Source organism: Equus asinus, chromosome 6 (genome assembly GCF_041296235.1).
Source record: "Equus asinus isolate D_3611 breed Donkey chromosome 6, EquAss-T2T_v2, whole genome shotgun sequence".
NCBI classification, from domain to species: domain Eukaryota; kingdom Metazoa; phylum Chordata; class Mammalia; order Perissodactyla; family Equidae; genus Equus; species Equus asinus.
This window is the reverse complement of record NC_091795.1, coordinates 57464947-57482503: the sequence shown is the minus strand read 5'-3', so window position 1 is coordinate 57482503 and position 17557 is coordinate 57464947. Positions and strand designations below refer to the sequence as shown.

General features: G+C 37.3%; 2 protein-coding genes across 8 annotated transcripts in view; one reads left to right on the top strand and one right to left on the bottom strand.

The window, feature by feature from the left end:
* Positions 1 to 17557, bottom strand: part of ASB3 (ankyrin repeat and SOCS box containing 3) — a 105718-nt gene that overhangs the window by 71241 nt on the left and 16920 nt on the right. For 6 of the 7 annotated variants that reach the window (XM_014842983.3, XM_070512108.1, XM_070512106.1 and 3 more), the window contains one exon: positions 834 to 1042. In XM_014842983.3, coding sequence (XP_014698469.1) covers positions 834 to 1029 — 196 coding nt within the window. In that variant the 5' untranslated portion in view covers positions 1030 to 1042. Of the gene's footprint in view, positions 1 to 833; positions 1043 to 4566; positions 4737 to 17557 lie in introns of those variants that run through there. The other variant, XM_070512104.1, reaches the window with a different exon arrangement.
* Positions 4987 to 13145, top strand: CHAC2 (ChaC glutathione specific gamma-glutamylcyclotransferase 2). Its single transcript, XM_014842990.3, has 3 exons — positions 4987 to 5250; positions 9967 to 10002; positions 12032 to 13145. The coding sequence occupies exons 1-3, from the start codon at positions 5116 to 5118 to the stop codon at positions 12413 to 12415; spliced, it is 555 nt and encodes a 184-aa protein (XP_014698476.1). The 5' UTR covers positions 4987 to 5115; the 3' UTR covers positions 12416 to 13145.

Here is a 17557-nt window from a genome sequence, read left to right as displayed (position 1 = left end):
CTGAGTGTCAGAATCTCTCATTTAGTCTCATTTACTGAGCCCTTCACTCAGTACTGTGCTATTAAATGTGTAACCGACTCTCAGAGAGGGAAATAAGGCGAGTTTATGGCATTGGTTGTAGCACTGGCTGATTTCTGTGGTGTAAATACTCCCACATGGCTGACCTCAAGCCACAAGCAGGAAGGCAACTGAATACAAAGTTGGGAAGAGACAGGCAGCAGCATGGCATTACTCTCGTCCCATTAACCTGTTTTACTTTTTGAAACTATCTTGTTTAATTGTTTAGGTATTGACTGTCTCCCCTGACAGGAATATAAGCATCATAAAGGCAGAGATCTTGTCCATCCTGTTCTGTACTGTGTCCTCAGCAAACACAAAGTCAACATAATTGGAAAGATTCCCAAAGTTAAGGAACTTTTGAAAAGAATTTTTTTAAAAAAGCTAATTCAAGCAAAACCCCTCACATCCTCAATTTCAGTAACACTTTTCCTTTTGTATGGAAAAGGAAGAAAGAAAAAATATGATCAGTAACCATCAAACGCTTAAAAACAAACAGCAGACTACTTTTGCCACATCACCTACCTAAGACAATAAAAATCAGTCAGGCACAAGCACTTCCGTATAAAGGACAGCATTTACAGATGTCCAGCTAGAATACCATACTTATATAATCTAAGGCAGGCAATCATACCATTCTTAATGCACAGGCAGTTATTTTATGGTTAAAGAAAGGGAAACAAATACTACTGTTAATAAGTCATGTATTAGCATTTTTTAATGTTTTATTAATCCAGCTTGCAGGCCCAGCCTCTCATACCTTGAATTTACTTTACCTGCACGAATCAACATCCGCAAACATTCTACAGAGTTGTGATAAGCCGCTTCATGAATTGGCATCCATCCCCTGTTATCAGCAACATCAACACTATGTCCCTTTTTGAGTAGTTTTCTTAAGACTTTAAGATTGCCTTCCCTGGCAGCAAGTCCAACCGTGGAGCATGTGTCAGAGTAAGCCTCTGTAAAATCCATTCCTTTGACCAGTCTACAAAACAAGGCAGAAAGAAAACACTATAGTCAATAAAACAACACTGAACTCCTGGAGATTAGCAGATCGAAGTGGGCCTGTCTGGTATCTCTTCCGTGACTGCTGAGGAGGAGCCTAGAGTGTTTTAGAAAGTGACTTGTCAAGCCACAGCCTCTGCTAGGGTCTAAACCAAGAAGTCTCTGTTTGGGGAATTGGGATTCCTTGGAATGTTCTTATTAAAGATACCAAGGGAGTTTTAAGTGTTCTATCATTCCTTCTCTGGAAATGTAGTCTGAGCAGCTCCTTCCTGCAGGCTTCTGCTCCTGCTCACACCCGACTAAAACGCACTCTGTGAAACTTTGTTGATGAGAGAGCTAAACATTTCCAGTTAATCACAAATGCAAACTATTAGGCAGAGACAGCCATTTAACAACCAGCAATGCTGAGCCTCAAGAATAAATTTATAGCCCTTTTCTGTAGGAAAGATCACAGACTGCACCAGCCCAGAAAGTTCTTCACTGCATTATTGCCTTCTTCCTCACCATCTCTCTTCAAACTTCATTTCAAGTTTCCTTGGAGTCAGTGTCCCGTGTAACTCTCAGTATATGCTTCTTACAAAGACAATTTCTTGTTAATCATGCTATGAAGCAGGCTGGGCTAAGACTCATGATTCTCAGGGGAATAGTTATCTTCCAAGGGGCAGCCCCTCTCAGTAACACTCCGATCCCATCCTTCCTCTTAGTTTTCTAATGATCTTAGGAGGTAGTTCACGAAATGCTAACATGTCTAATCCAATACAGGTGAAAAACTTTCTACAACCCCATTCTAAATAATTCATCTAGAAAAGGAAGATTTGAGAAAAGAGGTTAAAACAAAGCACACAGCATTTCCTGTAGTAAATTTAAAGTTATTCATGGTCACATTTAAATACAAAGCTGTAAACTGCGGGAGTTGATTCTATAGTGAGCCAAACAGCTAATGTTAGCTATGGATTAATCTGATTGGATCAACTGGTCCATTACTAGGAACGTGAAGATATTTATTACAGAACATTTAATTATTCAGTTAATAGTTATTTACTGAGCAACAACTAGATGATCAGCAATGTGGAGGATATAAAGATTACATACACACAGATTCTATTTCAAGTTATGCACAGTCTCATAGAAATGATAAATGCATATGATTCAAAATAGAAAGCAGAAAATGTCATAAGAGAAGTACAGATAAAGAGTAATGGGTAGTCAAAGAAGGGAGAAACTACTTCAACCTGGTGAGGGATATGAGTTGGGCCATAATGGGCCAACGAGAATGAGAAAATGGGCAGAAGAGCATTCTTAGGCAAAAGGAAAGACATGACCAAAATTATGAAAATGAACAAGAAAGGGTCAGTAAGGGACAGTGAATAAGTGAAACAATTAGTTCACTTTGGAAAGAGGATCAGGTAAACAAAGAAGAGTAGGAAAATGAGGTTACAGAGGGAGCTGAAAGGCAAACAGTGCAGAATCTTGAATGCTAAGCTATACTTTTTTGAACCGTGCTAACTTCCAATCAAAGCCATTACATCCAAATTTCACAAAAAAAGAACAAACCACACATTTTGGGGCAATTTATGAGTATATTCATCTAATACAAGAAAAGTTTTTTCTATGTAGGAAAAACACACAAACAAGACTACTACTCTAAAGACATTAAAAACTGCATTCAAGGCCGAGTGGTTAAGTTCGCGCGCTCCACTGCAGGCGGCCCAGTGTTTCGCTGGTTCGAATCCTAGGCACGGACATGGCACTGCTTGTCGGGCCACGCTGAGGCAGTGTCCCACATGCCACAACTAGAAGGACCCACAACAAAGAATATACAACTAAGTGCTGGGGGGCTTTGGGGAGAAAAAGGAAAAAAATTAAACCTTTAAAAAAAAAAAACTGCTTTCGAGGGAGCGGCCCTGTGGCTGAGTGGTTAAGTTTGCACACTCTGCTTCGGCGGCCCAGGGTTTTGCTGGTTCGGATCCCAGGCATGGACACAGCATGCTGAGGCGGCGTCCCATACGCCACAGCAAGAAGGACCCACAACTAAAATATACAACTATGTATTGGGGAGATTTGGGGAGAAAAAGCAGAAAAACAATTAGATTGGCAACAGTTGTTAGCTCAGGTGCCAATCTTTAAGGAAAAACAAACAGCATTCAAGTAAAACAGGTATGAATCCCTCTCCAAATTTTACTAGCTTTTCTCACAAATAATATTAATGGATCCAGATTAATAGACAATAATCTGAAAAACATATCAGAACTAGAAATGTCTTTGAGCTTCTTAGGGGAAGGGGAAACCAAAAGAAATGTACTATAAAAGCAGGATCATTCCTTTCAAACCTTGGTATCAACTAGTTAACATGAATAAACTGTTTATAGGATCTCCTTTTATAAAAACCTTCCTATGTTCTAGACTAAAAGAAAGTACACAAACGACCAAATGTGATGTATAAACCTCAACTGGATCCTGGATTGGTGAAAAAAGTATCAGCTACAAAAATCAATTTTGAGATAATTAAGGAAATTTGAATATGGAATAGATCCTTGATGATGTAATTATCGTTAATTTTCTTAGATGTGATCATGGCATTATAGTTATTAGGAGATTGTCCTTATTCTTAGGTATTTAGCAGTGAAAAGGCATAACACATGCAACTTACTTCAAATGTTTTAGATTAAAAAGTATATACAGAGCAAAAACAAGTAAGGCAACTGTGGCAAAATATTAATTGTTGGATCCACGCGGAAAGTATAAGAACGGTCACTATACTCTTTTTCTAACTTTTCTGTATGTTTGAAATTTTTCCAAAAAATTGGGGGTGGAGAGAAACTTACCATCCTAGGCACTGTGAAACTACAACCTGGAGAAAATATGTAAAGACTTGGTTATTCTTAAACTAAGTTTCTCTTTGGAGCAGTTTCCTGCTGATTTCTTAAGAGCACAAATACTACTTTTTGGACCTGAGTGTTTTAGCATTCTTTCATAATGCTAAAGACCATGAAATAGTTAGAAATTCTCGAGAAAGAACAATCATTTGGTAAGGCTTCTGTTGTCACATACAGAAACACAGGTGCGATGGTTCAAGTGATCTTCCTCAACAACATTCTGGAGCAGTAGCTCTAACCAGGAGATCTTAAAATTTTTTAGGATTCTTGACCTGTTGGAGAAACTCATGAAAGCTATAAAGTCCCTCCTAGAAAAATGCACACAGACTTCATTTTGTATATAATTTCAGGAGGTTCCCCAGATCACTGCCAAAGCCTGTACATGAGCCAAGAACCTTTGACTACTCTCTTCTGAGTGAGCCGCTGAGAATACTAAAGATGAATAAGGTCGTTTAGCCCGTAAAATTTAAATATGTAACCAACTTTTGTTGTAATAATAGTAGCTCTTTCACAGGCGTAAAATTTCTGCAGTAAGCGTTCTGAAAGGTAAAAAGGTATTTTTTTATTTGAAAGGTTAAAAGGCATCAGTTTTTTTTTTTTAATGTAAAAAAGGTCAAATATGTATTACATTCCCAGCTTGCGCTCCTTTAGCTGCTCCTTTATATGGGTAGAAATCCAGTTTTCAAAGCAAAACAAAATGTTTTTCTACGTGCCAACTGCGGTGCCCGTAGATCTCTTCTCAAGACCACACCAGCCTCGCTCGACTCCGGCCCTTTAGCTTCTTCCCCTCCTGGGTTCGAAGAAGGCAGGCAGTTCCAACCTCAGAGCCACGAATCCCAGAAAAGGATTGTGGGTACTGTAGTCCTCTGCACTCGCACACCAGAAGAAGGTTAGAGTGATTACAGAAGCTGCAGAAGAAATCCACTGCTTAGTATACAGAAAGTAAATGCTTCTTGACACCCTAAGCAAGGAAATAAAACATTGACTGAGATAGCGCCGGAAAACGTTCCTCAAACTGCAAGTCCCAGTGTGCTTTGCGACCCAAAGCAGGCAGGACGGCCACTGCGCCTGCGCCGCACAGCCGGTTTCTTGCGTCCGGGAGGCAGCTGTCCCCGCGCGCACCGCGGAGACCACAGCCCAGGGGTCGACCACCGCCGCGGCAAAGCAGCAAGGAAGGATGTGGGTTTTTGGTTACGGGTCGCTGATCTGGAAGGTGGACTTCCCCTATCAGGACAAGGTGGTCGGATACATCACAGGCTTCAGCAGACGCTTCTGGCAGGGCAGCACGGACCACCGTGGGATCCCCGGCAAGGTGAGGTGCCAGCCAGTCTTCCACACTTACTGCCCCTAGAGCGCCGCTCGCCAACTCTTGGCCCAGCTCTGCGGAACCCATACCCAAACGCTTCCGAAAGCCGAGCATGTAGGTTAGGGATGATGCTGCTACACCTCTGCAACTTCCTCGGCCAGCTGCCCCCTGCCTCCCTCCCAAACCAATGGCACTTCTTCCGAAGCCACTTGAGATGCTGGTGGTTAGTTTCTTGAGGCAAAAACCGTGGGCACAAGTCCACAAGCTCGCACAAGTCCGATGTACTGGGAGGGGGGCCCCATCTCTTGGCAACCTCTGCCCAAAAAATTAAAAACAGGCAGCAAGATCAATCTTCGTGTCACCATGTAGTTGAAAGAAATCAATTTGCAAATTCAGCTGTGCAGCAATTAAATTTGTTGGCATTTTCTGAATTCTGGCAGGCTTTCAATGGTTTGAGTTTAAACATGCATGTTATTTCTGAGATTTCTTTATATCTTCCCAAAGGTTTTATTTTATGACACCTAAGGTCACAGAACTAGTTTCCAAAATTATCTCCAGTTATTAAGGAGCTTGGTTTGATCACTTTGGTTGTCAGGTACGAGTGAAGTTAAATGAGTTCCCCGTTTATTACTTTAGTAACATAGTACCTATTACTTTATCTAGCATTATTTTAATGTTTCTTTCTCCATGGCTCTCTTCGAAATTATAAATGTGAAATGTAAGTTCTTTGATCCATTTTTCAGTCAGTCATGCAAAGACATTCATCTCAGTAGACGTGTACAGAGAATTAGTAGCAGTTCACTGCTTATGCAGATCAGCCTTGCACGGGCTGCAGAAGAAGCTAAGGAAAACTAAGTTTTAGGTAACTAACGATTTGGATAACTTGAACACTTGCTTTAGTTAACCTCTAAACTTTTGGAAGAGTACAAAATTTTTTATTGCTTATATGTTCTCTAAAGTACTCTCAGAGTTACATGAGCTTGATTACTGTTTTTGAGAAAGAAATTAATATTGGCCCAAATGCACAATATCTAAAATTCTAGAAAGCAGATGTGGAAAGAAATTGGGGTTAATTCGAAAGAAATACCTGCAGTCATGGAAAGGGGAAGAGAGAAAGCTGTGAAGTATTTGGCACCTGCTCATAAAAGAGACTGGATTAAAATCACAAAAAGAATCTGAGTTAGAAGCTGTTCTACCACAACTAGAGGTGGTGAATTAAGAATTTGGCTTTTAGGTAAACAGATGACTTGAAAACAGGGGAATGACTAAGAGCAAATGCACACTGATAGGCCATCAGAAATTTCATGGCCAAAGTATCTCCAAGAAAGCTATAGAATATTTATGACTTTAAAGAACTAAGTTTAATAAAATGCCTTTTGAGTTGTCAGATATGAACACTTAAAACTGACATTCTCAAGAGAAAAAGGCTTTGCCCAGGCTCCCATTTTAATGACCAAGTATTAAATACTTATGAATATGGTTATAATAGCATATTTTACTACTCTAAATGTATGATTCTCAAAATGTATATGTTTGTTAGCACACGGAGATAGGTACGCTGTCAGATAAATTGTCAAGTCAATACAACAGTTCATGATGCTTTAAAAGAAGAAGGAAGTTATAAAAGCCAATCTCTCTCTCTCTTTACTTAAATTTACTAAACTATAGGGCTGGAAAGTTAGGGGGGAAAACTACAACGGCTAATAGTTTTACATCTACTTTTATTTAAAGAATCCATCATAGCAAATTAAAGGAAAAACTAAGTACTAAACATTTTCTAAGTATATTGTTCCGTTAAAAAAACTGGAAAGAACATTATTCTTTTACTTCACATTTTTTATTATAATGGATCAGCAGCCTTATATATATATTAACTATCCAACAAACAAGAATACAAAAGGCCACAGAAATATCCAGCAAATTAGTAAGAATGACACAGATGCTATTTAGGACTATGTTTTTTACAGCAACATATGCTCCTAGTAAGTTAGTCATCATTACATATGAAATGTGATATTATTGAACAAATGTTAGACTCATTTCTACATACTGCAGTGTGACATTTGTGGGAAAAATACCAAACCTACTTGCTTTATTATGCACTTTTTTTGCTTCATTAAACTTTAATTTCTTCCTAAGTTTAATTAAGCATTTCATTTATATATAACAAAACTGGCAATTTCTCACCAAATTAAGGATTTATTTAAATGTGAGAGAATTACTTAGAATATATTTCAATTTCCAAAAAAGGAAACATTTTAACACGAGATAATTATGAACATTTAATAAATCCCCAACTTTTCTAGATCTAGATCAGAAATATTACTCATTACCCAATGAAAGCACCCATCGTGACTCATATTTCACAATATCTTCCAATCCCACTCAGCCTGAAAGACCCCTTCTTCAGTTTTAATCTCCCCAAAAAAGCATTTAAGTGCACTTACACTGTTTCTCAATAACATATATTTATTTCAGGGACAGAGCACTTAAGTTTTAGAAAATATTTCCTAGTAAATATATCAGTAGTGCCAACAGTCTATATCTGTAGCATCCATAAACAGTCACAGGGATCCATTTATTTTTTCTTTGTCTTCTGTTTCAACTGCCACTATCTAAGTCCAGGACTTTACTACCCCTCTTCCTCCTTTCAACAAGCACTTACGAGCACTTCCAAATATGTGGGAGACACCTGTACAAACAACAATGCCTGATAAGTACTATAAGGGAAATAAATCAAAGGAGCAACTCTCCTAAAGGAGAGTTGGGGAGAAGGAGCTGCTGGAAAGTAGTCTGAGGAGTCAACCAAGCCTTTATGGAAAGAGGGGGAGAGGATATCCCAGGGATATAAAGAAGGGCATTCCATACTGGCCACCAGTATATTTTATCCTGTAGAATATTAAAACCCTGAAAAATTCAAAGCATGGGAGTAAGTGGCCCAATTTGCACCAGAAAGTAATTCTAGCACCAAGTAGGGAACAGACTGGAGGGAAGCAAAACTAGAGGCAGGCAGCAAGATCCCTAAGGAAGCAACGGAAGGATGAAGAGGAACCAAATTCAGAAGATAATTAGAAGATAGAGCTACCAAGAACTGGTGACTGGGCTGGATGTAAGGGGAGGCAAGGAAAGGTGGAGTGCAGAACTTGTCACCTGGACCACTAACATTTCTTACTCAGAGTCTACCTCCTTCCCACTCTAACTTGCACACTATACACTTTACCACACTTATCTTCCCAAAACACTTCCTTTATCACGCCAGTCACCTGCTACTCAAGTGCCACAGCAGCTCCTTATCTCTGATTTCTCTTAAATTTAAGTGGCTTCTTACCTTCTACTGTCCCCTAATTTCAACTCCACTCTTTGGCCTTTCAAATCTGACTCTATCCTGTTTCTCCAGCTATCTTTCCGAAGCATCTCCCTACATGGGGAACCCTCTGCTAAAGTCAGACACTTGGTCTGATTTAGTTCTGCCTCTAGGCCCTCACTTGTGAATCATGAGTCACAGTGCCCTTTCGCCAGAATTTTGTCTTCCTTTCTTACCACCCAAGACTCAGAATTCTTACTGCACTTATAAATACCATACATCTTAGCCCTTAAGTATTCTCTACCTATTTCACATTTTAAGTTAATATTTCAGAAATACCGTATAAGCTCTTAGAAGCAAGAATCAAGGTTTTATCTTCTCTACAACACAGAGTAGGTATTCAATAAATAGCTCCTAATTCACTTTGAAATTGAAAGTAATATGGCAATACCTACATGACCCACACCAATATATGTATCCTCATTATAGCATTATCTTAAGTAGAAAACAAGTCAAATATAAATGTCTGAACAGCATGGGACTGTTTAAATTATACTTCACTGATGATAGACTATTATGCAACTATTAAAATGTATAAGAAGACTAACAGGAAAATATAATTAAATAAGAAACATAACCCAAAATCCCATGTGTTGCATGATTACAAATTATCTATACAAATGGACAAAGACTAGAAGGAAACAAACAAAGATGTCACAAATATCTGAATGATTTAGGCTTACTATGTGTCAGACAATGGGCATAGAAGTAGGTAAAATTGTGGCTTACAACTCAACATTCTCACTAATGATGTTAACATGTCAGTAGGTACATACAGAGCCTTTGGCACCAAGCAGAAATTATATTTTTTTAAAAAAATGCAAATTCTCAGACAGCTCCAGACTACAGAATCAGAAACTCTGGGAGTGTGGCCTAGCAATGTGTGTTTGTCAAGCCCTCCAAGTAATTCTGATCTATACTAAGGTTTGAGAACCACTTCCCTATAGGAAAACACCCTGGAATGTCATGTTTTGTCCCCTAACAAAACTATGACAATCTCTTTTTTCCTAGAGGAAAAGAAACGACCAGAACTTTTATTTAATTGCTTCTTCCTTTTGCCTTTCATTTTAGATGACACTTTAGTTATAGGTGTTTTTTAATACATCCATTTTTAAATGAACATAATATACCTAATACATACAAATTGAAGGGAATTTTTAGAAAGGCCAAGATAGTTTGGAAAAGGTAGATTTTCTTACTTAATTCACTTTAAAATTTATCATTAAAAATAAGTGCTTTAAAAAAAGTTCTTAGTATGAACTTGAAATTAAAATATTCTGTCAGTAATAAGTTGCTAATGCTCAGTTAATGAACTTTAATTCAGAAAAAAAATTTTCTTTCTTACTTTTTTAAAACAGCCTGGAAGAGTTGTGACTCTTGTTGAAGATCCTGGGGTATGGTATAACTATTCTTTTTTGTATAATCTTTAATCATATAAAATGTTGAGATGTTTTTCAGTGTTAATAATCAATGAAATTTTATTAACAGTCATCACAGACCATTAGAACTAACTGGGTCTAGAACTCCTCTCTGAGAATTTTGTGATTCCCTTTGACATTAACGGAGCCAGCCCTCAGACAGCCAGACCGCCACTGAGAATTAAATGGAACCCTTAAAGCTCTCCTCACATTTGCCAGAAGGCTAATATCTTCAGCAAAAAAATCCAAGTCAGGGATTATCACTTTCTTTATTGCCTAATTTTATCAATAGCACAATAGGTTTTTAAAGAGGTTTGGAGCACTAGACAACTTTTATTTATCTGATTGTCCTCTGTTTCTTAAATAATTTCAATCCTTTTGTTGAGAGAGAGATTCAAAATTTTGCATTTTTTTTTTTAAAGATTGGCACCTGAGCTAACATCTGTTGCCAATCTTTTTTGTTTCCTTCTTCTCCGCAAAACCCCCCAGTACATAGTTGTATATTCTAGTTGTAGGTCCTTCTGGTTGCACTATGTGGGATGCTGCCTCAGCATGGCCTGATGAGCGGTGCCATGTCCATGCCCAGGATCGGAACCGGCGAAACCCTGGACTGCCCAAGCAAAGCGGGCAGACTTAACCACTCAGCCACAGGGCCCACCCCCAAAATTTTATATTCTGAAGTTAAAGATTTAACTATGGAAAGAACTTTGATATACAAAAATCAAGCAGCTAGCAAAAGCAGATGAATAATGGTGAAATTATGAAATCTTTTCATAATTTACATTAGGAAAAGCATCTATAAAAATGGCTTCAAACTGATACCTACAACTCCCAATTAAAGTTAATAAACAGCACTTTGTTTCTATAGAATGTTAATTCATTCAAGAAGATGCTTAGCAACCTAAAGTTTAATAATTAAAGGTTGTCAAGAACCTAGAAAATTTACAAACTGTAAATCTTGCTTATATCACAGATATTTTATTAATACTAAAAAAAATCTTTGCAAGCCAGCCCTGATGGCCTAGGGCTTAAAGTTCCACACGCTCCACTTTGGCGGCCTGGGTTCGGTTCCCAGGTGCTGAACCACACCATTTGTCTGTCAGTGGCCATGCTCTGGCAGTGGCTCACATAGAAGAACTTACAACTATACACAACTATGTACTGGGGCTTTAGCGGGGGAAAAAGGAATAAAAAAGGAGGGAGAGTGGCAACAGATGTTAGCTTAGAGTGAATCTTCCCCTGCAAAAAAAAAAAAGATCTTTGCAGCTAAAGTATGTTGTTTTTACTGACACTTTGTTCCTGGGCTCTCTTGACAAAAGTATTCTGGATGGAGTAATTTACAAAGGATATTTGAAAGTTTAGGCAGTGAAGAAACAAATAAAATGAACCTGCTATGGCCTTAAGTAGTTGATTGCCTTATTTCCAAGCTTTTAAAACACAGACCCCTTTCTGCAAACACGGGAACACCTAATATGTAAGAAGATAAATGAGACACAGCTCTAGCTGAAAAGAGTTGGAGTATCAAAGCCCTGCTATCCAGCATGCCAATGCTTCATGCAGACAGCCCCTGAGGTAGGCTCCAGGTTGCTACAACACTCCCTGAAGCAGTTGGGAAACTACTGCCCTATACCGCCAATAAAATGTTGGTGGATTTAAAGCTTTAGGATTTAAAGATTGAGCTTTAAATTTTAAAAATTTAGCATATTTTTAATGACCAGATGAAGACCTGATATTTTTCATTTCAGTCTCATCAGTTAAAAGACATAATTTTTAACATTTAAACAAAGAAATATCTTCATGTGCAAGGAAATTATTTACTCAAATTGAAGAATTTAAAATGCTGATTTCCTTTACTTGTAGTATGTACTTCTTCAGTGCACTTTAAGTGAAGCAAAACTGCATTGATTTCTATGAATATAAAAAATATTTTCTTAGATCACAACATATCTTTACCAATTTTAGCCTTGTAAATACTAAATAATATATTCTTTTCATTTTTCAACAGGGTTGTGTATGGGGTGTTGCTTACAGACTACCAGTAGGAAAGGAAGAAGAAGTAAAATCATACCTTGACTTCAGAGAGAAGGGAGGCTACAGGACCATAACAGTCAGTTTTTATCCAAAAGAGTCCACAACGGAACCATTCACTGTGTTGCTATATATTGGAACACATGATAATCCTAATTATCTTGGTCCTGCACCTCTGGAAGACATTGCTGAGCAAATTTTTCACGCAGCTGGTCCAAGTGGAAAAAATTCAGAATATCTTTTTGAACTTGCAAATTCTATGAGAAACCTTGTGCCAGAAGATGCAGACGAGCATCTTTTCTCTTTGGAAAAATTAGTAAAGGAACGTTTAGAAAGAAAACAGAACCTCAGTTGCTTATAAAGACCCTAATCATTGATTTTTTCCAAACAAGCAGAGCTTTTAGTCTTCAGACAACAGCTTCATTGCACAATGGCAATATGATCTGGAAACGTGTTTACTTGGAGATCTTATTTATTTTTAATGTTGTTAAGATATCATCAAAGTTTATAGTTTAATTTCAAGTGTCCTGAAACACATACATATTCAAAATATTGGGATATAATTAAAGAAAAAATTCAAGTTTTAATAATATAATGACTTCCTAACTATGTGATATTAAACACTTGCTCATTAGAAGTGAGTTCTTTAGAACAGTACAATGAAGGACTCAATTCAGAACTTGTTTTTATCAGAGTAAAAATAATTCTGTTGTTTCATATCATAATAATATTTTGACGTTGTAAAGAATTCAACCAAAGTCTAGTAAATATAATAAGGTTATACGTTCAGTATATTCCTGTACAATATCTATAACCATGATTAAAATGTACAAGCTTAAAATAGCATTTAATTAGAAATATACAGTAACATAGACAAGATTTCAGCCTTGATTATGAATTTCCTTGTTCAGGTATTAAATGAGACCCTTTCCAATTTAAGCCAAAAAACTGGCATTTTTAATATAAAAATGTCCTTGGAATTATAATGTGCTGTACCTCTCCTTTTTTGAATAAATGCATTTTACTACATGGAAAAAACTCATTCTGCTAAAAAAACCCACAAATTATATAAATTACGTCCACTAACAGTGCAGTCTGTCATTCACTTTGTTTTATTCTTATACTGAAACTTAAAAAAAAGAAAAATGCGCTTTCTTTTTGGGGGTGCTTTCTGATATTACCAGTTATGAGAAACATATATATATAATCAAAGTGTGGTGTTTGAAATGGCTTTTAGAATCGTAATGTTTTAAAGAAAGAAGTGGCATTACCTGATCATTTGCTACGCAGTTTTCTTCCTTATATCATGTCACCTAAACAAAGGTATTCACTGCATAGTGTTGATGCTTCTCAAGTAAGAAACATACATGTACATTATAAACTCATGTAGAATTAGCCTTGATTCAAACTAATCAGGTTCTTTCTGATTGTACATGATTTCTTTCTCAATAGGATATACAGTCTCTCTAAAATCTTTCAATATGGAAAGAATTTCAGTATCACATTAAATCTAATATGAAACTTAAAAATTCCTCAAACCCAGGCATGACTAATAATTAGAACACAAGTTTTTCACATAAAATAAAATAAAGCTGTCCTACTTAGCAGGAACAGTAGTCCTTTTCATGTTTTTCCATTTAACACCTTACTTGCTACTTTACTCAGCTATGTAACTATTTTAAATATTTTCCAACATTTTCAATATTAGTTTTCCAGAAGGCATTTCACTTGTCCTGTATAACAAGAAAGGTACTAATAGTAATGACTATCTCATAAGGATGTGCTAGGCACTGTACATATGGAAGCATTTTCTAGACAACTCTTCTGAGTTTGTTTCCATAGTAACCTGCACCCAGTTACACATCTAGTGACTAACAGAAATCCTAGTCTCTGACTCTAAAGCACAAGATCTTTCTAAAATATATTTAAAAACCCTCCTGAACTTAACCATCTTCACTATCCTACATCTTTTTTTCAGGAAGTATACAAGATTAATATTCTTTATAATGAAATAGTGCATGACTTGTTACATAAAGATGTTAAGAGTTAATTTTGATAGATACATATAGATTCCCACAAATATAATGAGCCTAACCAAGATTCACATGCTATAGCTTAGAATCAGGTAGGTGAATTCGGAGCTCCAGGCTTTCATTTTACAAACAAACCTAAGTCCAGAGGAGTTTGTGACTCCCCAAAGTGATTCTTCTATCATTTAACATATAATTATCTTACAAAATATCAAGGGGGAGGGATTACTTTGGGATCCCCATTTATATGTCCTTCTAGGTTTTCAGTTAGAAGATTGACTAGAAAACATGGGAATATACGTGGGGTATGCCATTAACATGTATAGGGAGGCCATGTTCCAAATTGCCCAGGGGCAAGGATATTCATTTTCATTGGGATGGGGAGAAACATGACTAAAATGGAGAAGTTAATACTGAATTAGAGAGAAGCTAGGATTTGCAGCATCTACGCTAGCAAGAACAGTTACCAAGTTATCTAGAGCATAACTTATTTTTGTTAGCAGACTGTAAGCCTCTCTTTACAGCCCTTGGATCTCACTTCCAAAACTTTCATTCTGTCCTACACACACACAAAACTTGGACTTTCATTCTTCAGAGTACAAATATTTGGTGTTAAGTTTTAGGAATTCAAGAAAAGTATGAGTGTAAACTCTACTTGGAGAAAAGAAACTTTTAATATAAATCTATAATGGAATGCATTTTTTAAAGTAGGACTTTCTACTCCAAATCCAAGCCACTGTTATATTTCCTTTTTCCCACTCCCAAACAAACACACCCACTCTCCAATCTACCAAGAACTGTAAGCACCATCTAGATACCACCTCCATACATAAAAAGTTATCATTTAGGGAAACAAAGGTTGTTGTAATGTCAATTCTGAATATTTGAAAGCATGAATGTGACCCATTTCTTTAAGACTGATTTTAAAAGTCTGACCATTGTCTATAGATAGGCATTTCATCTTAAATAGGAAAAGTACATATTTTTTCCAGTATCTTTTCTTCTTTCCAGTGCATTCTCTACTCTGCACTCAGAATTATCTTTCTAAAATATGAAAGTAACATGGTCAGTAATCAAAAATGCCTCTCATGGCATACAAAATAAAGATAAAATTCTTTTTTTTAAGATTTTTTCTTTTTCCTTTTTCTCCCCAAAGCTCCCCGGTACCTAGTTGTGTATTTTTAGTGGTGGGTCCTTCTAGTTGTGGCATGTGGGACGCCTCCTCAGCATGGCCCGATGAGCAGTGCCATGTCTGTGCCCAGGATTTGAACCGGCAAAACCCTGGGCCACCAAAGCAGAGTGTGCAAACCCAACCACTAGGCCATGGGGCTGGCCCAAGATCAAATCTTTAATTTGCTATTCAACTATTTACAATCTGGTGTCAGCATATTTGTCACATTAGACTTCCCACTAATGCACCCCACCACCATGATCCAGTCACATCATTCTCCTCGTCCATTAAGACCCAACAAAAATGAGGGACTAACAATATGTGGCAAGCAATGACTCTGCACCAAGACTACCAAAGTAAGAAAGATAGGTCCCAGTGATCAAGAACCACATTTGGTAGAGAGACACACAAACTAGCAAATCAATGTTATTTAGCATAAGGGCTGTGACATAAATTACAAGCAGAATACAGATAGACAAACTATTAATTCAATTTAGGAAGATCACAGAAAGCCTTACAGAAAAAAAATAAATAGTTCTTCATGGATCAAAGAATAATCGTTAGCACTTATGTAGCACTTACTATACATGCCAAAATCTATTTCAAGTACTTTACATATATTAATCCCCATTTTCTTAGATGATGAAAATGAGAGACAAAGAGTTTAAGTTAAACAAACATAATAACTATCATTTATTGAATACTTACAACATGCTAGGCACTATGCTAAGCATTAAAAAGGAACAAAATGAAATTAAGGCTTTAATTAAAAAAAAATTATGAGAGGTGGCAGCTTTCTCATTTTCTACCTTCACTGGTAAATTTTAATCCCAATGAGATTCTTTCCTAAAATAGGATAAACTTAAAAGGATTACAAATATATGATAGAAAAAGGATTCACTTAATTTCCCATATCCTACAGTCATAATTTTTCTAATGTAAACAAAAGTATGCTTTGCCCAATTTTCTCAACAGTGTTAATTGATTTATTCAATAAATACCTATGAATTACCTACTCTGTGTAAGACAAACTAAGCACATGCATTTTCCTCCACTTCCTATCAAAATCCCACTGAAATGCACTCATTCATTCTGGAAGAGAGAAAGCAGGTGGGATTACCTTGAGGATTAAGCCAGTGCAGAGAACAAACACGCATACACACACACACATGCACAAGAAAGCTACAGCCAAGTAGAAGACATTTCTGCCAGCAGAGCCTGGAGAAGTACCAAACCTAGAGAGAGCAGGAAGAGAAAACAGGAAAGTGGCCGCAGGACTAAAATCAGGACAATTAAAATAGTATATGAAATAGCCAAGCCAAGCCTTTTACTCCACTCTTTTACACACAGAAAATCTAGCAGCAACAGTGTTGGTTTCTAGCTAAAAACCTGTTAATGAATAAGAGGTATAAGCTGCAAGAGAAGCAAAAGTTTATTTGGGGTCTCAAGAATTGCAATTCGGGAGACAAAGATTTGAGCAGAAACTCAAATGTGCTCCAAAGAGGACAAAAGAGGCAGGGGTTCATAAAAGCAAAAACCAAAAGCTTACATAAGATGTTCTGAAAATTAATGATTAGTTCTGGCAAGGAGCAAGCTGACTTGCCAGTGAGTGATTAGTCCTTGAATTGTATCAAGCAGACTGTCTGTTCTTGGAAGAGGAAATACTCCAGGATGTGACGTCTGCGGTCAGGCAAGGTTCAAGAGCTCCGTCAACATCTGGTTGAGGGGGCCTTGTATAGGTGCATAAGCCCCACTTCCTTAACAGCCTCCCAGCTCCATTTTAGAAGCCTTGACACATAACTCCATTTGGTTATCATTGTCCACATTTTTCCCCTTTTGATCAAAATCTTTTGGCAGAAAGCATCTTGGATCAACCATTTGATACATTGGTGTTTCCCTCATTGCTAGGAAGGCTCATTCCTGGGAGTCATGTCCCATGTAGGGGAGAAAGCAAGATCCTCAATCATCAGTAGGAGTAACCTAGTCAGATGCTTTGGCCACACCTCAGCAGTAAGGAGGCAATCAGGAAATGAGGCATAGTCTTGTAGTTCTCAGGCATTAATGATAGTTTTGTTCTCAATGGTTGTCAGTGGATAGGTTTGCTGAATAGTCTTGAGTCTTTGAGAGATCATGACCTTGACGTTTTGAGTAGCTGCGCAACAGTGAGAAACACATAACAAGAACAGTTTAAAGATGACAAAAAGAGGGCAGACCAGAATTATCACAGGTAAAACAAGTTGTAAACTAGATCTGAGAATTGCACCTAACCCAGCAGGAAGCCAACCGAATATATTTGAAAACT